General features: G+C 49.1%; 1 protein-coding gene across 1 annotated transcript in view; it reads right to left on the reverse strand.

The window, feature by feature from the left end:
- Window positions 1–24,992, reverse strand: part of PIEZO1 (piezo type mechanosensitive ion channel component 1) — a 234,788-nt gene that overhangs the window by 112,465 nt on the left and 97,331 nt on the right. Inside the window, exons 3-5 of the mRNA XM_060253863.1 lie at window positions 24,417–24,539; window positions 13,140–13,182; window positions 12,690–12,852 (exon numbers count right to left, since the gene is read on the reverse strand). Coding sequence (XP_060109846.1) covers window positions 12,690–12,852; window positions 13,140–13,182; window positions 24,417–24,539 — 329 coding nt within the window. The remainder of the gene's footprint in view (window positions 1–12,689; window positions 12,853–13,139; window positions 13,183–24,416; window positions 24,540–24,992) is intronic.

The raw sequence follows: 24,992 nt of genomic DNA on the forward strand, positions 1-24,992 counted from the left end.
CTGCAAGATCATGAGTATCGCTTCCATCTCCTGAATGCACGGGAGGAAAAACATTATCTGTCAGCACTCAGAGCTTCAAAATGCAATTGTCTTGAATGTTTGCATTTGTGGGTTTTTTTAAAAAAAAATGCAAAAACATATGAGAAAGGGGACATCGCAGCAGTTTATTCACAGTGCACTCGAAGGCCTGCAGCAGATAAAAGAAAAATGAAAACCTGCATGAGAGACAGAGACTATGCGTGAAAGAGTGCGCACCTGTAACACAGACAGCAGGGATATTTCTTGAAAGTTAATAAGGCCAATGCCGGGAAGGAGACACATCGAATCAGCCCAGGATCAAATATCAGGGGTGGAAAATGCCCAAGAGCTGCAGAACCCCCAAGGATCAAATGCCACAATCCATCTCCTCTTGGGACAGGAAGGCCGTGCCAGGGAACCTAAGCCTGCCCAGAAAGATCATTTACACTCTGCAGAGAGCAAGATCAGGCCGGTGTTTGCACGCAACCTCTTGCTGAAAGAATGGAAACGACAGGGATCGGGCAGAGAGGCTGGGGCACCTATTTTGGAAGCCTAACCCCAAACCCCAATCCCAGGCAGGCAGAAATTAGACTAGCGGTAGGTACAGGGGCCTCTTCTCCGAGGATAGGAGGCTGGTCTTGATCTGTGGTTTCAAAACCTAAGCAGTTTGGAGCTGAGTCACTGCAAAACTGCGCTCGATAACAAGCTTACACAAACCATTGCAGAGGAGGGCCTGGCCCCACACGTGTGCTCCAGACTGGCTGATTTCAGGCGTTTCGTTTGCGGAACAGAAGTGACAAGGCAGCCTGAGATATACACAAGCAAGCTTGTGAATGGTGATTTTAATTAAAACCATTTCAGCCCTAGCAAACCAGTCTCCCTTAAAATCAGACTGTCCTCGGGTTGCTAGGTGGGGAAATTGCTGGAGATTTTTGGGGTGGGATCTGGAGAGGGTAGGGTTTGGGGAGGGAAGGAGCTTAAGAACATAAGAGAAGCCATGTCAGATCAGGCCAATGGCCCATCCAGTCCAACACTTTGTGTCACAGAAGAACATAAGAGAAGCCATGTTGGATCAGGCCAATGGCCCCTCCAGTCCAACACTCTGTGTCACATAAGAACATAAGAGAAGCTCTGTTGGATCAGGCCAATGGCCCATCCAGTCCAACACTCTGTGTCACACAGTGGCCAGTATATGTATATGTGTATGTGTGTGTGTGTTTGGGGGAAGGACGGTGGCTCAGTGGTAGAGCATCTGCTTGGGAAGCAGAAGGTCCCAAGTTCAATCCCTGGCATCTCCAAAAAAGGGTCCAGGCAAATAGGTGTGAAAAACCTCAGCTTGAGACCCTGGAGAGCCGCTGCCAGTCTGAAAAGACAATACTGACTTTGATGGACCAAGGGTCTGATTCAGTATAAGGCAGCTTCATATGTTCATATATATATATACTGCGGCCACTGATGGACGTCTGCTCCATATTTTTATCCAATCCCCTCTTAAAGCTGGCTATGCTTGTAGCCGCCACCACCTCCTGTGGCTTTAGCAGGTTTAATGCCAGAAAGCTGTTGTTTTCTGCAGGGGGAACTTCTCTTTGTAGTCTAGAGACCAGCTGTAATTCTGGGAGGCCTCCAGGCCCCGCCTGGGGGTTGGCAACCAGAGACCATCCTGCATGACCGATCTTCCAGCTGGAGGGAATTACAGGAGGCATGTCGGGGTGTCTCTCAGACCCTGCTAGCATCGGCCCAGAATGTGTCTCCAAGAACCCACCATGCCTGGCATTTCTGGGGAAGACACTGCGGGTTCCTCAGCAGACAGGCCCAAAGGGAAACCCAGTGCCAGCACCCTTTCCGTTCCCCGAGGCCTTGCCTGTCCTGCAGTTCTCTGGCCCTCCTAGGGACGGCCCTGACAACGCCGTGAAAGAGATGCCCAGCCCCAGGGTCTGGCAAACCCGACCTCTCTGAGCAGGAGCAGCTGCTTTTCCACAGTCGGCACCTGGCCCTGTTTATTTCGCTCGCTGCTTTGGAAAGTGCATTCCACAAAGGCCTGTTTTTCTTGGCCCAGCGACTGCCCAGCCCAGCGTGCGTGCTTTCGCAGCAAAGGCCTTGGGCTCCGCCTCCTCCGTGCTGGCCTGGCTGAAGCTCCGGCCAGGGCTCCAAGTCCAGCCCGTAGGAAACACAGAAGCCCCCCTGGGAGCTCAGTGGAAAGGACCAGGCACACTTCCCTGGCTGTGGGGAGGCCTGGATGGGAGGGGGAATATCCATCCCATGGCTGAGCTGAGGCAGGCAAAAGGGAGCTGGGATCGTTTCCTAACCTTGCAAATGCAGAGACGGGACTGGCAGCCACAGCAAAACGTCTCCAAAATGAGAAAAGCCAGAGCTCAAAGTTAGCTGGAAACCTGGCACCTTCAAGCACAGAGATGGGCAGGAATGCACTCTGCACAGGCTCAGAGGCAGACCACGTTGTGTTGCTCGGGCCAGGCAAATAGGTTGTCGACCCTGATGGCTTCCCTTTTCCCCCTCCGATTGTGGGAGCTGCACAGCCAGGCTGAATCAGAAACCTCCCTTCGGAAGACGGGCTTCTTTATTCATTCGTTTGCTTCGCTTTAAGAGTTCCGTGGCGCAAAGTGTTCAAGCTGCAGTACTGCAGTCCTAAGCTCTGCTCACGACCTGAGTTCGATCCCCGGTGGAAGCTGGGTTTTCAGGTAGCCAGCTCGAGGTTGACTTGGCCTTCCATCCTTCCGAGGTCGGGGGAAAGGGTAGATGACTGGGGAAGGCAATGGCAAACCACCCCGTAAAAAGTCTGCCGTGAAAACGTTGTGAAAGCAACGTCACCCCAGAGTCAGAAACGACTGGTGCTTGCACGGGGGACCTTTCCTTTCCTTTCCTTGCTTCACTTACATCCCATGTTTCTCTCCAATGGGGGCCCAAAGCCAGTGGTTCATCTCTCCTCCAGGGTATCCCCAGAGCAACTCTATGAGGTAGGCAAGGCCGGGAGCACGTGACTGGCCCATGGTCACGAAGTCGGCTTCCATAGCAGCTGATGCCAGTGGTAGACCTTGGGCACCGAGGCAGAGAAGGCAACCTCTCTAGGCTGGCATCAGGGCAGGGGCTCCTTTGCATATTAGGCCACACCCCTCTGATGTAGCCAATCCTCTAAGAGCTTACAGGGCTCTTACTACAGGGCCTACTGAAAGCTCTTGGAGGATTGGCTACATCAGGGGTGTGTGGCCTAATAGGCAAAGGAGCTCCTGCTACCCAAAAAAGCCCTGGCTGCCATCAAACACTGGGCTCCGCTCTGCCCCCCTCTACCGCCATGGATCAGCCCCTTCCCCTAAAACAGGAAAGGGGGTGGGCATCTTGCCAGGGCTCGGCCACAGCAAGACGAAGATGACTGCAGACTTATACCCCACCCTTCTCCCTGAATCAGAGACTCAGAGTGGCTCACAATCTTCTCTATCTTCTCCCCCCACAACAGACACCCTGTGAGGTGGGTGGGGCTGAGAGAGCTCTGACAGAAGCTGCCTTTTCAAGGACAACTCCTACGAGAGCTCTGGCTGACCCAAGGCCATTCCAGCAGCTGCAAGAGGAGGAGTGGGGAATCAAACCCGGTTCTCCCAGATAAGAGTCCGCACACTTCACCACTACACCAAACTGGTTCTCAGGAGACAGACACCCTGTGAGGTGGGTGGGGCTGAGAGAGCTCTGACAGAAGCTGCCCTTTCAAGGACAACTCCTATGAGAGCTCTGGCTGACCCAAGGCCATTCCAGCAGCTGCAAGTGGAGGAGTGGGGAATCCAACCCAGTTCTCCCAGAGAAGAGTCTGCACATTTAACCACTACACCAAACTGGCTCTCCAGGTGGGGCTGAGAGAGCTCTTACAGCAGCTTCCCTTTCAAGGACAGCTCTGTGACAGCTATGGCTGACCCAAGGCCATTCCAGCAGCTGCAAGTGGAGGAGTGGGGAATCACACCTGGTTCTCCCAGATAAGAGAGCTCTGGCTGACCCAAGGCCATTCCAGCAGCTGCAAGTGGAGGAGTGGGGAATCAAACCTAGTTCTCCCAGATAAGAGAGCTACGGCTGACCCAAGGTCATTCCAGCAGGTGCAAGTGGAGGAGTGGGGAATCAAACCTGGTTCTCCCAGATAAGAGAGCTCTGGCTGACCCAAGGTCATTCCAGCAGGTGCAAGTGGAGGAGTGGGGAATCAAACCTGATTCTCCCAAATAAGAGAGCTCTGGCTGATCCAAGGTCATTCCAGCAGGTGCAAGTGGAGGAGTGGGGAATCAAACCTGGTTCTCCCAGATAAGAGAGCTCTGGCTGACACAAGGTCAATCCAGCAGCTGCAAGTGGAAGAGTGGGGAATCAAACCTGGTTCTTCCAGAGAAGAGTCCGCACACTTCACCACTACACCAAACTGGCTCCCTTGGCCTCTGGGATGCCCTCGCCACAGCCTCTTCCTCCTCTCCCTATGAAAAGGCCAGGGGGAGATGTGAGAAACGGCCCACACTGGCCTTAATGGCACGTTGGGGAGGGGGCGTTTGCAAGCCCTGGGGCTTCTCCTGCTGCTGCTCTCCTGCCTGGAAGGTGGCACCTGCAACATCTGAGATACTTTCACTTAACCCACATCTGGCGACAGGCCACATGGTAGATCCTCCCTCACCCCCAGCTCTTCCTCAGACGACCCCCCCCCTCTCCTGCTGCCTCCTCCTGGACCTTCCTCCTCCCCCTTTGCCAGCAATGGCTTCCCCCTCACTGCCTTCCCTTCCATCCCGCACCACCGCCCTTCCTCACCCAACCGCTCTGTGTTCCTACTGTGAGCCGTGACTCTGGAAAGCGCCTTCCCTGAAAATCTGTCTGGTCTCTAAGGAGCTACTGGATTCGAATCTGGCAGTCTTCCTGCAGGGCAGCACAACCGTTCGAACCCAGCTCTCCTCCCTACCTTCCTTGTGGAGGGTGACAAACTGAGCCCCTCTGGGTTGGGGCTGCGTCACCCTCGAGGGTCGTACGGCCCCCACGCCCACGACAAAAGAGCCCTTGGGGCCAGCGGGCAGGTGGCAGCGTGCGGGGCCTGGCCCCCGAACTCCTCCTCGGCAATGTCACGCCAGCCCTGCATAATATCGCCTCTGTTAAGGCCCAGATGTTTGTTAGGGAGTCTCCACGGCAACTCGGGAAGGGCCGGAGAGTCACTCGTAGGCCCCGGCAGACGTGGGAAATCTGCCTGGGAGGCTGGTGAGTCACAGCTGGAAGTGCCAGGAAAAACGTGTTCCCCACAGCCAGCAGGGTGAGAGAGAAGGGAAAAGGCAAATGCAATTCTGGCCTGTATCAACAGAAGTCTAGCGTCCAGATCACGCGATGGGATGGTATCGCTTTACTCTGCTCTGGTAAGACCTCACCTGGAGTCCTGTGTTCAGTTTTGGGCATCACAGTTTAAGAAGGATCTAGACAAGCTGGAACGGGTCCAGAGGAGGGTGACGATGGTGAGGGGTCTGGAGACCGAGTCCTATGAGGAAAGGTTGAAGGAGCTGGGGATGTTTAGCCTGGAGAGGAGGCGGCTGAGAGGGGATAGGATCACCATCTTCAAGTCCTTGAAGGGCTGTCCTAGAGAGGATGATGTGGAATTGTTTTCTGTGGTCCCAGAAGGCAGGACCAGAACCAGTGGGTTGAAATTAAATCAGAAGAGTTTCTGGCTCAGCATTAGAAAGAACTTCCTGACAGAGCGGTTTCTCAGTGGAACAGGCTTCCTCCTTGGGAGGTGGTGGGCTCTCCTTCCTTGGAGGTTTTTGAACAGAGGCTAGATGGCCATCTGACAGCAATGAGGATCCTGTGAATTTAGGGGGAGGTGTTTGCAAGTTTCCTGCATTGTGCACAGGGTTGGACTAGATGACCCTGGAGGTCACTTCCAGCTCTATGATTCTATGAGGGGGGCTGCCACTGCTTCTGGCACCCCAAGCAATGAGAACAGCCCGGCTGGGTCGCGGCAAAGGTCCACCTATACCAGAGGTGGCCAGACTTGCTTAATGTAAGAGCCCCATAGAATAAACGTCAGATGTTTGAGAGCTGCAAGTCAGGAAGGGAGGTGGGCAGAAGGTTGCCAGCCTCCAGGTGGGGAAAAAAATACAATGGAGAGAATCATGGAATAGGACGAGAACCCAAAGAAAAACCGTGACAAATAACGAATACAATCATAAATTCACTTGTAATTATTAGCGTATAAACCTTCAAAGTGTTTGATTATCATGATCCATTTCGATAATTTAGTATTGTAAGGTAAGTACGTATAATTCATTTACAAAAACGCATCTAGGCACAATTACATCAGAACTAATAATTTAAAGTGCTTAGTGCTACAAAGTGCTTGTAAATCAAAGTGCCTATGCAGATTTTTCTTCCAAAAGGAATATATCTGAAGATTCCCCGACATCCCTCTGGACATTGGGGAATCTTCAGATATATTCCTTTTGGAAGAAAAATCAGCATAGGCACTGTGACTTACAGAGAAACTTCTCACTGACCCTGCACCTTTTCACACTTCAAAGTTCCAAGCAGGTTGCGGTTGTTCTGTGGATTATTGTTGATAATTTGCTTAACTGTCCCTTAACTGTTCTTCTATTGAAAGCCACAGTGGCCAAAAACAAACAGGTGCCCTCCTGGCCCCACTGATGGGTCTCCTGATGGCACCTGGGTTTTTTTGGCCACTGTGTGTTGAACTGGATGGGCCATTGCCCTGATCCAACATGGCTTCTTTTATGTTCTTGGTGGCTATTAGCTACAAGGTAATGATGGAACACTCTATCTGGGGCAGTGATGCTCTGTATTCTTGGTGCTTGGGGGGTCACAGTGGGAGGACTTCTAGTGTCCTGGCCCCACTGATGGACCTCCTGATGGCACTTGGGTTTTTTTGGCCACTGTGTGACAGAGCGTTGGACTGGATGGACCACTGGCCTGATCCAACAGAGCTTCTCTTATGTTCTTATGTGACACAGAGTGTTGGACTGGATGGGCCTCTGGCCTGGTCCAACATGGCTTCTCTTATGTTCTTATGTGACACAGAGTGTTGGACTGGAGGGGCCATTGGCCTGATCCAACATGGCTTCTCTTATCTTCTTATGTGACACAGAGTGTTGGACTGGATGGGCCACTGGCCTGATCCAACATGGCTTCTCTTATGTGACACAGAGTGTTGGACTGGATGGGCCATTGGCCTGATCCAACAGGGCTTCTCTTATGTTCTTATGTGACACAGAATGTTGGACTGGGGGGGCCATTGGCCTGATCCAACAGGGCTTCTCTAATGTTCTTATGTGACACAGAGTGTTGGACTGGAGGGGCCATTGGCCTAATCCAACAGGGCTTCTCTTATGTTCTTATGTGACACAGAATGTTGGACTGGAGGGGCCATTGGCCTAATCCAACAGGGCTTCTCTTATGTTCTTATGTGACACAGAATGTTGGACTGGGGGGGCCATTGGCCTAATCCAACATGGCTTCTCTTATGTTCTTATGTGACACAGAGTGTTGGACTGGATGGGTCACTGGCCTGATCCAACAGGGCTTCTCTTATGTTCTTATGTGACACAGAGTGTTGGACTGGATGGGTCACTGGCCTGATCCAACAGGGCTTCTCTTATGTTCTTATGTGACACAGAGTGTTGGACAGGATGGGCCATTGGCCTGAGCCAACAGGGCTTCTCTAATGTTCTTATGTGACACAGAGTGTTGGACTGGATGGGTCACTGGCCTGATCCAACATGGCTTCTCTTATGTTCTTATGTGACACAGAGCGTTGGACTGGATGGACCACTGGCCTGATCCAACATGGCTTCTCTTATGTTCTTATCTTCTCTTAAACCATGGCCGGAAGTCACACTAAAAACATGTTCCGTGGAATCAAAGGCTAACAAAATGTATTGCAGCCATTACCAGTCCCTTAACATTTATTGCAGCCATTGCAATAAATGAGGCAGATTCTCCGTCAGGGGGAATGCCATGCAGGAAGGAAAAAAGGCCAGGCATGGGATTTTTTCACGCAAAGCAGAATGCCTGTATAAAAACCCCAGGGGTCATCCTCAAGTTTTTCCTAGATTACATGAGGAACAAAACCAGCCACGTCAGCGTGAGGCAAAATCCCAAAACGAAGGCCAGGCTGTGCTGGTGAGTCATAAAAAGTACGACAGGGCTTCTGCGCTCCCAATGGCTGCAGCTGACGATCGCACCGTCTCCCCCAAGCTTTGTTAAGCAATTTAACACCTGCAGAGAAATCCGTCAGACCTGTTTGGCTCCTGGCAAACTCCCTCAGCCCTCTCTCCTCCTCCAGCCCTTTTCTCCTGGCCTCTCTCTCTGAAGCTTTTTGATAACAAATGCCAGGCCGGAAACCTTCCCCCTCTAAAATTGTTCTGGAGGGTGGACAGGGCTGGTCTGCGGCAGAAGAACCGGAAGAGCCAGATTTGAGTCCAGACAGCGACAAGATTTTTGAGAGACACCTTGATTCTCAACCCCTCCTCCTTCCCCCCCCCCCAAAAAATCTTGTTGATCTCGAAGCCACTATGGGACTCGAACTCAGCTCTTCTGAAGGCCGCCCTTCTTGCTATCCTGTTGGCATTCCCAAGGTGCTCTTCAGAGCAGAAGAACCGCTCGTCCAGCCGATTTGAAGTGAGCTGGACGATCCACGCCTTGCTAGCTGAGGGTCTCACCTTCCATCACCCCTGCAGAGCCTTCCCCTGTTCCACTGGCTGGGCACATGTGCCTGCTCTAACTTCTACCTTTGCAGTGACACTGTGGGCAAGAATGCCCAGGCAACTGACCTCTGCTACCCATGTAGGTGCAAATAGCAGGTCTCTTCATGCAAACCAACTTCACAGGGCTCTTACAAGTTAGAACAAGGTGGCCAAACTGTGGCTAAGGAGCCACATGTATGGCTCTCAAAGTCCCCACTGCCCTGTCAGCCAGTTTAGAGAAGGCGTTTCTCTCTTTAAATCACTTCTCCAAGCCAAGCCAGCTCTCTCTCTCTCTCTCGGCTTGGCTTCGCGAACGAAGATTTAAGAAGGGTGCAATAGTCCACGTCTGCTGCAGGCTCGCGCCTCTCCTCTCCCGGTGTAGTGAACGCCGCGTGGTCACTGTCTGGCTATGCCTGACAGATGGTCACTGCAATGGCCTCTCCTGCAAGCCAGCTAAAGGCTTGGAAAATGCATTTAAAGTTGCTTTCTTTCTACCTCTCCTTCCCTCCACATCTATTTTCCTTCCTTCATATGAACATATGAAGCTGCCTTATACTGAATCAGACCCTTGGTCCATCAAAGTCAGTATTGTCTTCTCAGACTGGCAGCGGCTCTCCAGGGTCTCAAGCTGAGGTTTTTCACACCTATTTGCCTGGACCCTTTTTTGGAGATGCCGGGGATTGAACCTGGGACCTTTTGCTTCCCAAGCAGATGCTCTACCACTGAGCCACCGTCCCTCCCTTCCTCCTTCCCTCCCAGCTCTCAAACATCTGACATTTTGTGGCTCTCAAACATCTGATATTAATTCTATGTGGCTCTTACATTAAGCAAGTTTGGCTACCCCTGAGTTAGAAGCAAACGATCAGTGTACGCGCCTGGGATGAGGGAGGGGTCATGGTAAATTCCAGGGTCCTGTTTCCTTACCAAAGCCCATCCAGCCCAGTAAGCTTGCAGCTGTCTGACCAGGGACCACCTGGGAAGGCTTAGCTGGAATGCAGCAGAATCTTTGCTTTGGGATCTGCCCCAAACCATCCATCTGCAAATTGCCCATTTCCAGTTCTATTTGGCACGGAATTGGCGGCTGCTCTCTGGCTGTGCAAATAAACAACCACAGCAAATGAAACGGGATCAGCCTTCCAGCCGCTCTGAAGAACTTCCTCTCCTGGGTAAAGGAAGCCCAGAGGCTGCTTGACTCACCAGCTCTTTTGCCCCCAAAGAAAAAGAGGAAGGAGACGACATTGGATTTATATCCCACCCTCCACTCAAGAGTCTCGCAGCAGCTCACAATCTTCTCTACCTTCCTCCCCCACAACAGACACCTTTTGAGGTAGGTGGGGCCGAGAGAGCTCTCTCCCTTCAAAGACAACTCCTGCAAGAGCTATGGATTTTCATGTGTGTTCCTCACTGCCCAGGGTGGTGTGGTGGTTACAGAGTCAGACAAGGATCTGAGAGCCACAGGTTCGAATCCCCACGCTGCCTGGAAGCTCACCTTGGGCCAGTCACACATTCGCAGCCTAGCCTACCTCGCAGGGTTACTGGGAGATTAAATAGAGGAGAGAACAATGTGAGCAGCTTTGGGTTCTGACTGGGGAGAAAGGCAGGGTACAAATGAAGTAAACGAACAAACAGACAGTCTTCTTCCACTGTCTCCCACATGCAGTGAACCCTTCCCGAAGAGGACTGACATGTTTAGCCAAACTCATCAGGTGAACTGGAATCTATGTTCACTGAGGAGCCCTGCCCAGCTGGTGCAGAGTGAGGGAGAGCCCAGTTATTTTGAGGTAGGGAAAGTCTCACACACCAGAGTGCAGAACAACAGAATCCCCAGGACTTAACAGGGATATTGGTTTCCTATCTCACTACCAGTGTTCCCTCTAAGCCGAGTAAGCGTGAGCCAGCTCACAGATTTTTAGCCTCCAGCTCACACATCTTTGTCTTAGCTCAGGAAGGAGGACCCCCCCAGAGCACTGATTGATGCAGGAGCTCACAGCTTTAATGCCTGTAGCTCACAAAGTAGAATTTTTGCTCACAAGACTTTGCAGCTCAGAGGGAACATTGGTCACCACATATGCTAACCTCATTCAGCCCTTACAATCTGTATTCTCACCAGTCCCCTAGAAGGGCCCTACGTCCTCTTTATTTCTTATTCGGAATAACAGATTAGAACAGGAGATTGTAATGTAATGTATACTAGGAAATAATATAATTTGGAATGGTGGATTGGAATGTGTTTCTCTGGTCTGGGGACAGGAACGATAACTCCATACAGCCCCACTTTTTAAAAATATGCAGTAAAGTCGCCCCCATGCTTGAAAGGAGATGGATGGAGCAATAATGGCAGGGTCTCAGTTAATTACTCTCAGCATCCCACAATTAAGGCTACATCTGCCTATCAATCTCCAATTTACACAAATTTCCCTCACTATGCCCCCTCATTAAACCCAAACAAATGGTAACCTTATAAACTAAACTGGTTATTGTCAAGCTCTGTTCACTGACGTTATTGCTAACTGCTGACTACTAACCCTATTGATCAATATGCATATATGCCCAATAACCTGTAGTCATAGAACAGTAGGGGGGGAGCAGTATAGAGAGTAGCTTCCCAGGAATATCAAAGGTTGCCAGGCCTGCTTTGAAGTAGAGAGTGTCTGCCAGACTCTCACCTCCTCCCTAGAGGCGGCAAGGACATTGCCGCCGGGAATTGTAACCACCAACGGAAAAGATAAGGGGGGAAGCCGTGTGAAACTCTCACAGGCAAAAGCAGCCTTTGTTATGGAAATTGGGGTGTAGATGCATTGCTTTGATGTTAGATGTTAAATACCAATTATTCGAACCGCTTGATATCAGTTCCAATGCCTATCATGCTGGAGTAACTTTGGAGTATACAATAAATGCAATTTTGTTTCAAACAACAAGTTTGCTCATTTGGAAACTTCAATGAACCTTCGCTGACAGTTATTCCTGTTTGGTCCCTGAATCTGTAACATCTTCACTAAACTGTATGCTAATCTATTGCTCACCCTTCACCTATATGTATGGGCTGGTAATTTCTGTTTTATCGTATCTGAAGAAGTGCACATGCCCACAAAAGCTTACAACTTCGATGAAACTTAGTTGGTCTTAAAGGTGGAACTGGACTCAAACTTCATTCTGGAAGATAGATCCAGGTGGGCAGCCATGTTGTTCTGAAGCAACAAAGCCAAGTTCAGAGTCCCAGGGCACCCTGAAGTCCAGCAAAGTTTTATTCAGGGCATCAGCTTTTGTGTACACACCCACTTCTATCAGAGGAAGTGTGTGTGCACACAAAAGCTCATATCTTGAATCAAACTTTGTTGGTCTTAAAGGTACCACTGGACTCCAATTTTGTTCTGCTGCTTCAAACCAACAGGGCAACCCAACAGAATCTATACCAGACTGTAGAAAGGAGAAGCAAAAGAAAAAGGGGGAGGGATGGTGGCTCAGTGATAGAGCATCTGCTTGGTAAGCAGAAGGTCCCAGGTTCAATCCCCAGCATCTCTAACAAAAAAGGGTCCAGGCAAGTAGGTGTGAAAAAACTCAGCCGGAGACCCCAGAGAGCCGCTGCCAGTCTGAGTAGACAAGACTGACTTTGATGGACCAAGAAGGGTCTGATTCAGTAGAAGGCAGCTTCCTATGTTCCTATTAAGGGAGGGACAGTGGCTCAGTGGTAAAGCATCTGCTTGGTAAGCAGAAGGTCCCAGGTTCAATCCCCGGCATCTCCAACTAAAAAGGGTCCAGGCAAGTAGGTGTAAAAAAACCTCAGCTTGAGACCCTGGAGAGCCGCTGCCGGTCTGAGTAGACAATACTGACTTTGATGGACCGAGGGGGGTCTGATTCAGTAGAAGGCAGCTTCATATGTTCATATACAGTATGTTCAAGATGAAACATACTCTTTGCCCAAGGGAGGAAGGAACTGAATGGGAAGAGCCATGTGCCGTCTCTCACCTGCTCTGGGAGGGGGCCGGATTCCGAACTTTTGCTCCGGGCTGCAGGTCGCTTCTTGGGCTCCAGGCGACTGCAAATGCCAAGGCAGATGGCAGAGACCAGCAGGATCCCAAGGTCAGGAGCCACCAAGCGTACAGAGTTTGGGACATCATTCAGGTCCAACCTGGAGGTGAAGGGAGGGGAAAACACTGCATGCTGAGGATGCCCCACCTGCTCTGGGACTTCATCTGGGCCACGCTTCTCTTGTGCAAAAAGCGAGGAATGCTGCCCAGATCTCTCAGAAGAAGCATTTCAGGGGCAAGAGCAGAAAAAGGCTCCCCAACTCCCACACCCTCCGGACCACCCCATGAGCCAAAGATGCAGCTTCTTTGGCACGTTGGGAAATCCCACAACAGGTAATGCCACCTGGCCAGCCCCTGGGACACAGCACTGGGAGGATCAGTCCCTTACCTGGTGACTCCAACGTGCACAGAGAGGTTTTGCCACTTGCTGCCTGCAAATGGAGAAACAGAGAGACAGCGAGACAGTAAGCTCATTCCTTCACACATCCCAACCAATATCCATCTGTTCCAATAGTCAGTTTTTGAACTGCCCCAGCAGTATGTGGCTTTTTGCCTCCACGATAACTACATAAGAACCTAAGAGAAGCCCTGTTGGATCAGGCCAATGGCCCATCCAGTCCAACACTCTGTGTCACATAAGAGAAGCCCTGTTGGATCAGGCCAATGGCCCATCCAGTCCAACACTCTGTGTCACATAAGAACATAAGAGAAGCCATGCTGGATCAGGCCAAAGGCCCATCCAGTCCAACACTCTGTATCACATAAGAGAAGCCCTGTTGGATCAGGCCAATGGCCCATCCAGTCCAACACTCTGTGTCACATAAGAACATAAGAGAAGCCATGCTGGATCAGGCCAAAGGCCCATCCAGTCCAACACTCTGTGTCACATAAGAACATAAGAAGAAGAAGATATTGGATTTATATCCCGCCCTCCACTCCGAAGAGTCTCAGAGCGGCTCACAATCTCCTTTACCTTCCTCCCCCACAACAGTCACCCTGTGAGGTGGGTGGGGCTGGAGAGGGCTCTCACAGCAGCTGCCCTTTCAAGGACAACCTCTGCCAGAGCTATGGCTGACCCAAGGCCATGCTAGTAGATGCAAGTGGAGGAGTGGGGAATCAAACCCGGTTCTCCTAGATAAGAGTCCGCACACTTAACCACTACACCAAACCAGCCATGTTGGATCAGGCCAATGGCCCATCCAGTCCAACACTCTGTGTCACAGAAGAACATAAGAGAAGCCATGTTGGATCAGGCCAATGGCCCCTCCAGTCCAACACTCTGTATCACACAGTGGCAAAAAAAACCCAGGTGCCATCAGGAGGTCATCAGTGGGGCCAGGACCCTAGGAGCCCTCCCACTGTGCCCCCCCTCAAGCATCAAGAATACAAAGCATCCCTGCCCCAGACATAAGAGAAGCCATGTTGGATCAGGCCAATGGCGCATCCAGCCCAACACTCTGGGTCACACAGTGGCCATAAAAACCAAGTGCCATCAGGAGGTTCATCCGTGGAGCCAGGACACTAGAAGCCCTCCCACTGTGTCCCCCCCAGCACCAAGAATACAGAGCATCCCTGCCCCAGACTAAAGAATGTAAGAGAAGCCATGTTGGATCAGGCCAATGGCCCATTCAGTCCAACGCTCTGCGTCACACAGTGACCATAAAAACCAAGTGCCATCAGGAGGTCTATCAGTGGGGCCAGGACACTAGAAGCCCTCCCACTGTGCCCCCCCAACCAAGAATACAGAGCATCACTGCCCCAGGCAGAGAGTTCAACAATACGCTGTGGTTATAGCCACTGACAGACCTCTGCTCCATATGCTTATCCAATCCCCTCTTGAAGCTGTCTATTAGGGAAACTAGGAGGGTGGAAAGAATTACATAAGAGTTAGTTATGCAAGAATTCCTCGTACCTCCTTACTCTCCTCTGACCACCAGCAAGGCTGCTTTAACGAGGGAGCTGATAAGGGAGAAATATCCAGGGAGGAGACTGTAGGCTGGTACACCGTGACCGAGGTGGGAATCCAAAGTGGGGAAATCAGTGATAAGTCAGCACAGCAGAGGGAGGGTTTTGGCCCTAATTATTTGGGCTTTAATCTGCCTTTGCGGAGAGGTGCAGAAATGACCAGCCAACCGGCTCCCGAGCTTTCCTATGCATCTCCGTGAAGGGAGAACAGACACCCAGACCAATTTCGCACTAGACCTTTAATCCTGGTTTCACCCTGTCCCCAAACTGACATTCTACACTAGAATCAGAGAAACCAGCTCTATGACTTCATGATAGTGTAGATTTTAGTGTAGAACGTCAGCTTGGGGACAGGGCTAAACCAGGATTAAAGGTCCCAATCTGGCGAGCATGCATTCCACTGGGTTGTGAGCACATTTGGACTTCCCGGTCATGGGTGCTTCCTTTCCCCTTCAGAAATATACCTCAGAACCCTCCTGCTGAGCCCTGACCTAGGTAGCCCAGGCAAACCCAATCTCATCAAATCTTGGAAGCTAAGCGGGGTCAACTCTGGCAAGTAGTTGGATGGGAGACCTCCTTGGAATACCAGAGCTGGGAGACAGGGGGCAGACTTCATTTAGCCACCTCCCTAAATATCCTCCAGGCCCCCAGCAGGGGTCAGTCACCAGAAGTCACCATGGCTCCCAGGGCATGCACACACATAGTGACTTGCGCATGTATGCACACACACGAAGAAGAAGAAGTCCTCATACCCAATACTGGACAAGATTGGAGGCTAACAGTCTACAGTTTTTAAAATGTAGAATTAAAATGTGGAATTTGCTGCCAAAGGGTACAATGATGGCCACAGGCACATGTGTCTTTAAAAAGGGGAGCAGACAGATTCATAGAGGACAGCTTTATCAGTGGGGATGAGTCACAGTGGCTAAAGGGAACCTCCACATTCAGAGGCAGTCAACCTCTGAATAAACAAAGCTAAAAAGCAACATCAGAGGAAGGTTTTGGTCTCTATGACCTGCTGTTGGAGGACACAGCACGAGACAAGATGTTGGACTAGACAGACTACTGGTCTGATCCAGCAGGGCTCTTTTTACTCCCCCTAACCAGTGCAGAAAAATATAATGCAAACAAGCCACTGGAACTCCAGTTGTCGCTTTGCGGCATTTGTTTCAACTGCAGCAGAGCCTCTCAGCTTTGATATTTCAATGTTGGTGCAACATCTGTGCTGGCTCTGCCCCTTAGCACTACAGAAGGTCAGCGGGTTGGAAACGTGGGCCTCCGAGCCCAGAGGTGCTACTGTGGTTTTGGACTGACCACACAATCCTGGCAGATTTGGGACAGACGACATTGTGAAGGAATCTGAATCCTTGATTTGGAAAACAGATTCTGGAAATGCAGAAATATTAAGAGAGGTGAACAACAGAGACTTGAAAGGGAAGAGCATCCCGAACTCCCGTAGCACAACAGAGCTTGCAAATTGTGGCATCACAGACCTGTGCCATCAAAACATTTCCATGACTCAGCATACTAACTCACTGTACACTTTCTCTCTATTTAGGACAACTTGCCATTCCATCCTACTGTCTGATGAAGTGTGCTTCGAGGACATGAAAGCTTACATTTTGAATAAAACTTGGTAGGTCTTGCTTTGTTCTGCAAGCTATCAGAACTCTTCACCAATTTGTTGTGATGTCTGAAGGCAGGCAATTTCATTAACTGGAGTTCACCTCTCTCTCTCCCAGTAACTGGGATTCTTAACCATGGTTTACTGTTAGTTAAGAATCTCAATTAGTGCGGCTCTGACTTAGATAGCCCAGGCAAGCACAATCTCATCAGATCTTGGAAACTACGCAGGGCTGACTCTGGCAAGTATTTGGATGGGAAACCTCCAAGGAAATACCTTGATTCTGTTAAGCCATCTTTCATTATGCTGTATGCTAATTTACTGCTCACCCTCTACCTATAGAGACAGATCCAGGTGAGCAGCTGTGTTGGTCTGAAGCAGTAGAAAAAAGCAAGAGTCAAGTTGCACCTTTAAGACCCTCTCTCTCTCGGCTTGACTTCGCGAACGAAGATTTAAGAAGGGTGCAGTAGTCCACGCCTGCTGCAGGCTCGCTGGTGGCTGACAAGACCAATGCGGGACAGGCAGATCCGGCCACAGTGGCTGCAGGGAAAAGTCTGATTTGGGGTTGGTGCTGTAGCAGTGCGATTCTTCCTCAATCTCCTTTTGTCCTCAAGACAAGCTATGCGTGCGTTCTCAAAGGAAGAGACAGACTGGTGGATGGTGTGCCTCCATGCTTTGCGATCTGAGGCTAGGTCAGACCACTGGTGATGGTTGATGCGACAGGTACCAAGGGATTTCTTCAAGGAGTCCTTGTATCTCTTCTTTGGTGCCCCTCTATTTCGATGGCCGGTGGAAAGTTTGCCATATAGGGCAATCTTGGGAAGGTGGTGGTTTTCCATCCTGGAAATATGCCCTGCCCAGCGCAGCTGCGTCTTCAGCAGCAGTGCCTCGATGCTGGTAACCTCCGCCCGCTTGAGGACTTCAGTGTTGGTCACAAAGTCACTCCAGTGGATGTTGAGGATGGTGCGAAGGCAGCGCTGATGAAAGCGCTCAAGGAGTCGCAGGTGATGACGGTATAAAACCCACGATTCGGAGCCGTAGATGAGGGTTGTCATCACAGCCGCTTTGTAAACATTGATCTTTGTGCCTTTTTTCAGATGCTTGTTGCTCCACACTCTTTTATGCAGTCGGCCAAATGCACGGTTTGCCTTTGCCAGCCTGTTGTCAATCTCCTTGTCGATCTTGGCATCTGAGGCCTTTAAGACCATAGCCTTTAAGACCAACCAAGTATTATTCAGAATGTCAGCTTTCGTGTGCTAGAAGCACACTTCATCAGACAAGAGTATGCAATGGCAAGCAGTCTTAAATATAGAGAAAGTGGGCAGTGAGTTAGTCTGCAGAGTCATGGAAATGTTTTTTTTTTTTTAGCAGATTAAAAGAGTCCCAAGTTGGGGTCTGGTGTTTGTTAGTTGATCTTAACTGGGCTGAAACAACAACGGTTAAGTTGGAAGAGTAGATTGATGTCCATGTGCTAAACTAAACCCATTAGGTATCCTGGGTGTGAAGTGCAATAAATGAGAGTCTGTTGTAATGTTAGCTCTGGGTTAAAATGAGGGCATTGGTTTCTCAGGGGTTTGATTTAAACATGAAACACATATAAACATAATTCTAGTTTGCCATTAGAGAAAAGAATGCGTTAAAATATAGTGGAAGATGGGTTAGCATATGTAATGAGATAAACATCCAGCATCCCTATTTGTAAAAGGTAAAGGCAGTCCCCTGTGCAAGCACCAGTCGTTTCCAACTCTGGGGTGACTTCAGATCATGACATTTTCATGGCAGACTTTTTTACGGGGTGGTTTGCCATTGCCTTCCTCAGTCATCTACACTTTCCCCCCAGCAAGCTGGGGACACATTTTACCAACCTCAGAAGGATGGAAGGCTGAGTCAACCTGGAGCCGGCTACCTGAACCCAGCCTCTGCCGGGATCGAACTCAGGTTGTGAGCAGAGAGCTCAGGCTGCAGTACTGCAGCTTTACTACTCTGCGCCACGGGGCTGTTATGTATTGGCACTGGAGTTTGGCCTAAGGGCCAGCAGAGACTTAGCTGAGCTTGAGACCCTATAGCCACCTGGATTCAGGAAGGAGGCCCATCAGGGATCGTTAGGCCAGCTATTAACCTATCGTTGTGTGTAATGGGATGATGGTAATGGGTTTTTGGGTGGGGAGGTTTGCATAATAATAAAATAATAATAATAAAATTTTATTTGTATCCCGCCCTCCCCGCTGAGGCGGGCTCAGGGCGGCTAACAACCTTTCATTTGCATACATATAGGCAAGGCGGTTGGTCATGCCAGACAGTTCTGTTCCTATCTCACTACGCTGAATCACTGAATAAAGAGCTGAACTCACTATCTCTTGGGTGTCCTCATGCTTTGAACCCAGTACCTTTTAGGCTGTTATCCCTATTTGTACCTCTACCTATATGTAATGGTTGGCAAAGTCTGCTTCAATGTATCTGAAGAAGTGCGCGTGCACACAAAAGCTTATCCCTCAAATAAAACTTTGTTGGTCTTCAAGGCACTGCTGGACTCAAACTTTGCTCAGAGAAAGTGAGCCATTTGGAAGACTCCCCCGCCCCCAATATCCAGGCAGAGACTCTGTGTGTTGTTGGCAGGGAGAGAAGACAAGAAAAACACAAGCCTCTCCGGAGCACAAACTCCACATTCCGCTGCCCGCGGGTCAGCCCCAGCCCTCCCAAGGTCACTGTTTTATGGCCCCTCGTAAATAGCTCTGCAAAGCAGAAGTGTCACCACCAATCAAAGGCGGGGGGGGGGGGGGAGGGACATTTTTCTTGATCAGCACCAGGCTGATGGGAATGGAGCAGCTGGGAATCTGCTGCAGTTCAAATGGCCCATACTTAAGAACATAAGTACGTCAGAGAAGCCATGTTGGAGCAGGCCAATGGTCCCTCCAGTCCAACACTCTGTGTCACACAGAGGTCCATCAGTGGGGCCAGGACTCCAGAAGTCCTTCCACTGTGCCCCCCCAAGCACCAAGAATACATAGCATCATTGCCCCAGACATAAGAACATAAGAGAAGCCATGTTGGATCAGGCCAATGGCCCCTCCAGTCCAACACTCTGTGTCACAGAAGAACATAAGAGAAGCCCTGTTGGATCAGGCCAATGGCCCCTCCAGTCCAACACTCTGTGTCACAGAAGAACATAAGAGAAACCATGTTGAATCAGGCCAATGGTCCCGCCAGTCCCAACACTCCGTGTCACACAGTAGTCAAAAAACCCAGGTTCCATCAGGAAGTCCATCAGTAGGGCCAGGACTCTAGAAGCCCTTCCACTGTGCCCCCCCAAGCACCTAGAAGTCCTTCCACTATGCACCCCCCAAGCACCAAGAAGACAGAGCATCCCTGCCCCAGACAGAGAGTTCCAACAATACAATGTGGCTAATAGTCACTGATGGACCTCTGCTCCAGATGCTGATCCAATCCCCTCTTGAATCAGGCTATGCTTGTAGCCCCACCACCTTCTGTGGCAGTGAATTCCACGTGTTAATCACCCTTTGAGTGAAGAAGTCTCCCTCTGGGTGCTCTTGGGGGTGGGGGGTGGGGGGAAGCGGAGCCTTCACTCTACTTTAATCTTCTAAAGGCCAAACAAGAGAAAGGCGGGAGGGGGGTCCCAAAAGGAAGGGAGGTGTGGGAGATTCACCTACCTGTTTGGGGCCAGCTACCACGAGCACACTATGATACTACAGCCATTACACGGGACTATCGATCTATCAATCCACTCCCAAGTCCAATTCAAATCGCTTTTGACCTTTAAAGACTAGAGAAGAAGAAGACTGCAGATGTATACCCCACCCTTCTCTTTGAATCAGATTCAGAGCAGCTTACAATCTCCTATGTCTTCTCCCCCCACAACAGACACCCTGTGAGGTGAGTGGGGATGAGAGGGCTCTCACTGCAGCTGGGAGTGGGAGAAATTTCAAAAATATGTTGAAAAACATTGGAAGGTAAAGGGACATTTAGTGATTTTTGACAATAGTTGAAGTTTTTGTTGAATAATGGACTAAAATTTATAAAGAAATATTTCCTTTTTTTTTCTTATTGGTTTTTTTTTGTTTTTTTAAAAAAAGATAATAATGAAGATGGACATATAGGGTTTGGTTTGGTTTCTCTTATACTTATTTTTTTCCTTTCTTTTTTATAGTTATAAGGTTTTAATATGGAGATTCTTGGTTTGATAAAATTATCTTGTAATTTTAGCAATGTAAGTAAACACCGGTGGGGGTCATGAAAAGGGGGGAGAGGAGGAGGGGGGGAAATGTAATGTATTGGTATTAAATTTGTATTAATTTTCTTATAACAATATGTTGCAAATTAATAAAAATTGTTTTACAAAAAAAAAAGAGTCTGCACATCAAACTGGAGTAGCTGAAGTCTTCTCCCAGATGTTCCTACACAAGATTTAAGATCGGGGGAGTGGCCCTCCTCTGTCCTGTCAATCAAAGAATCTCATCCAGTAGACACAGAAGAGAGGGCCTTTTCAGTGGTAACCCCACAATTAAAGAACAACCTCCCCAGGGAAGTGTGTCCTCGCTTTGGATCTTCAGGAGGAAGTTGAAGATAGTTTCATTTACAACTGCATTTGACGGATTTAGTTTTCGGCAGTCCTAACTGGAGTTTTAAAATTGTGATCTTTTACAGGTTTCTGTACTTGTTGCCAGGGGCATAGACTTTTCAAGTTTCTGGGCGGGGGGAGGGGCTGGGGCCCAGCCAGAGACATTTGATCCAGTGACATCATAGGGAGGAGCAAGTGACATCACAGGGAGGGGCCGCCATTATCACTACCTATGAATTTATGCAGAAGCTCCTTCCCCATAAATTTAGGCAGCATCCCCCCCAAACAATGCCCATGGACCGAACCAAACCCAGGAAAAATGTGGGAGTTGGCCAGTGGTTATACTGGTATCTCAGAGGTCTCTTACTGTGTCCTGTTTTTGAAATTCACTTATAGAATAGTCACTTTAAGATCTGCAAATATACATATCATATCATGTGCATAGGACAAGCCAATGGTCACAAATCTGACAGTGAAAGGCAATATAGAAAAGCTTTAGGGGAACATTCCCCTTCCCCCCGCTGTTTTCCGATGACCCTGAAGTACTATCTCCTTTGCCTTCCCCCCCAACAGACACCCTGTGAGGTAGGTTGGGCTGAGAGAGCTCTTACAGCAGCTGCCCTTTCAAGGACAACTCCTACAAAAGTGATGATTGACCCAAGGCCATTCCAGCAGGTGCAAGTGGAGGAGTGGGGAATCAAACCCGGTTCTCCCAGATAAGAATCTGCGCACTTAACTACTGCACCAAACTGGCCGTCACCAACTATATGTTGGGTTCAGTATATGCTGCAGTTTACAGTTGCTGCTGATACCGGGGCTTGACACCTAAATCATTCAGTTTTCACTTATACTCAGAAATCAAACTTTCATTTCATTTCATGTATTCACCATATCCTGCCCTACCCACAAAATGGGCTCAGGATGGCTCACGTCATAAAACCGACAGCAGCAAAACAATAAATAAGATCAGTGATTAATAGCAAAAAAAAAAGGCTCATGTCAGATAAAATAAGTGTGTGTGCAATCTAAATGAAACAGTGTACATGCCCACAAAAGCTGATGCCCAGAATAAAACTTGGTTGGTTCTTAATGGTGCCGCTGGCCTCAAATTTTGTTCTTAAAGGCCTCTGATCTTCATGGCCACACTCAATCTCACTTCCCCCCCAAATGTAAATTAGAACCAAGCAAGTATTTTGAATCCATCAGCAATGTTCCCTCTAAGCCGCAGAGTCTTCTGAGCAAAAACTCTACTTTGTGAGCTACTGGCATTAAAGTTGTGAGCTACTGCATAAATTATTGTGCTCTAGGGCCATTTTTACTGAGCTAAGACAAAAATGTGTGAGCTGGAGGCTAAAAATCTGTGAGCTAGCTCACACTAACTCAGCTTAGAGGGAATACTGTCTGCCAAAGAGAGCCTGCAGTCTGACTGCTGGTTCATTGAAAGTGGAGGGGGAAGGAGTGTCACTATTATTTTGACGATTGCTGCCTTGGTTCATTCGTCTTTTCCACCTCATGAGACTTTCAAGGCAAGAGACAAGCAGAAGTGGTTTGCCACTGTCTTCCTCTGCACAGCAGCCTCAGCTTTCCTCCAAGCACTAACCATGGCCATTCCTGTGTAGTTTTTCAAACTCTGATGAGATCTGGCTAGTTTGGGGTATGATGGCTGTGACCTTTTTTTGTATTGAAGGACATCTGTAGCTGAAGATTGGCACCTAGCCTCTGGCGTGGAGGAAGCTCAATTAGCATTTCTAAGGAGCTGAGCTTGGGTTGTAAAGTCATTAAGTCATTCATAAAGTCATTCACTGACTTTGAAGCTGAGAGGGAAAATCACACACAGCCTTTATCACCCCATTCATGGCTTTGGAGTCCTGAGTTGATTGCCAGGCGGGGGCTTAGCCCCGGGTGGGAAAATCCCAGGGGGGGGGGCTGCAGCGTACTTTATGCCTATGCTTGTTGCTTTATTTATAGTTTTTGTTGTGTTTCTTATGATCATTTTATTTTACTGTAAGCTGCCTTGAGTTCTGCAAGGAAGAAAGGCAGCTATTAAATGTTTTAAATAAACATTTAAATAAATAAATAGAAGAAGAAGATATTGGATTTATATCCCGCCCTCCACTCCGAAGAGTCTCAGAGCGGCTCACAATCTCCTTTACCTTCCTCCCCCACAACAGACACTCTGTGAGGTGGGTGGGGCTGGAGAGGGCTCTCACAGCAGCTGCCCTTTCAAGGACAACTTCTGCCAGAGCTATGGCTGACCCAAGGCCATTCCAGCAGCTGCAAGTGGAGGAGCGGGGAATCAAACCCGGTTCTCCCAGATAAGAGTCCATGCACTTAACCACTACACCAAATAGAGGGAAGGAGCTGCAGGAAAGCTGTGCCATCTTCTCCATGCCTGAATAAAGTTTGAGTCCAGTCAGGCACCTTTAAGACCAACAAAGTTTTATTCAAGGTATGAGCTTTCACGTACATGCACACACGTCTTCACATACAATGAAATGGGAGAAAACTGTTCAAACTTATCAACGGGGTTGAGGGGGAAAAAAAATAAATTAGCATATAACATGATGCAGACATTTTGAGACAACGCAGGGACAAGAAGCAAAGTGCACACCGTCAACAGCTATATGGATCCAATTATGGGGAAACAACAGTTGAAGCAATAAATTTTTCAAAATATGAGATAAGTGTGTAAGAGGAACCTTTCCTAATTGTGGGGAAGTTAACGTTATGATGCCCACCTGCCTCCACTCAAGTGTGAAGGTAAAAACCGCTATATGTTGTTCTAAATACTATATCAAAGTATTGTTCTTAGAGGAGGATTGTCCGAAAAAATCCACACCTATATATTGAATTCTATTACAAACAGTATTCCATTGTATTATTCAAAAGAGAAAAAAGAGAGAGAGAAAGGAATGCATAAAAATACATAGGATGTATAGTCCTTAGGATGTATAGAAAAGACAGAGAAAGAGAGAGGAATGCATAAAAATACTACATAGGATGTATAGTCCTTACAGAGGATGTATAGTATTTCTTGGTGAGCATGAGTTTAGTACATGTAATGAGATAAGAAACCAATATCCCTGCTAAGTCCTGGATGGGTGTTTGTTCCAAGTTTGGTAATAACTTATAATTCAGCAGTTTCCCTTTCCATTCAGTTCCTGAAGTTCCTTTGCACTGAAACACCTACTTTCTCCATACCTGCTCACATTCTCCATTGCAAATATCCACCCCACCCCACCCGACCAAAGCAGGGCTTGCCTCAACTTTCAGAGCCCAGCTGGGTGGAAAAGCAACATGGAGCCATTTGCTGAGGACAACCAAGGGGTGGGGAAGGCAGTCCCGCCCATCAGCTCTTACCCCTCCCCCCAATATCTTCACAGCCCTCCCATCATTCGCTCTGCAAGGGAAGTGCCAGACCAGAAACTCTGCCTTTCCCCCTCAACATGCAGGCCTGCCCAAAAGACTCCAGGAAAGGCTAGCTGGCACTGCGTACTTACAGTTGCTCCCCAGAAGCTGGTCCAAAGCGGGCACAGTGTAGAGGCAGACTTGGAAGACCAAATGGGCCAGCAGGAAGAGGATGCTGGTGCCCAGGAGGGCTCGGAGGAGGCGTCCCGTGTGACCTGCAAGAAGAAGAAGATGACTGCAGATTTATACCCTGCCCTTCTCTCTGAATCAGAGTCTCAGAGCGGCTTACAATCTCCTTTATCTTCTCCCCCCCACCACAGCAGACACCCTGTGAGGTGGGTGGGCCTGAGAGAGCTCTGACAGAAGCTGCCCTTTCAAGGACAACAACAACAATTTTTATTTATATCCCGCCCTCCCCGCCGGAGCAACTCCTACAAGAGCTATTGCTAACCCAAGGCCATCCCAGCAGCTGCAAGTGGAGGCAGTGGCGGACTGGCCAGGGTGTCCGCTTGCCCAATGGCAAGCGCCCCCCCCCCTTAAACATTAAGACAATATGTTAAAATTGTTAATGTCCTTTTAGTAGCTTTAAAATATAATAGAAGTTCCAGTATTATTACTGTAACTAAAATTTACATTGTATTTAGGGTTGCCAGCCTCCAGGCTGTATG

The sequence above is a fragment of the Heteronotia binoei genome, chromosome 14 (genome assembly GCF_032191835.1).
Source record: "Heteronotia binoei isolate CCM8104 ecotype False Entrance Well chromosome 14, APGP_CSIRO_Hbin_v1, whole genome shotgun sequence".
Classification (NCBI taxonomy): domain Eukaryota; kingdom Metazoa; phylum Chordata; class Lepidosauria; order Squamata; family Gekkonidae; genus Heteronotia; species Heteronotia binoei.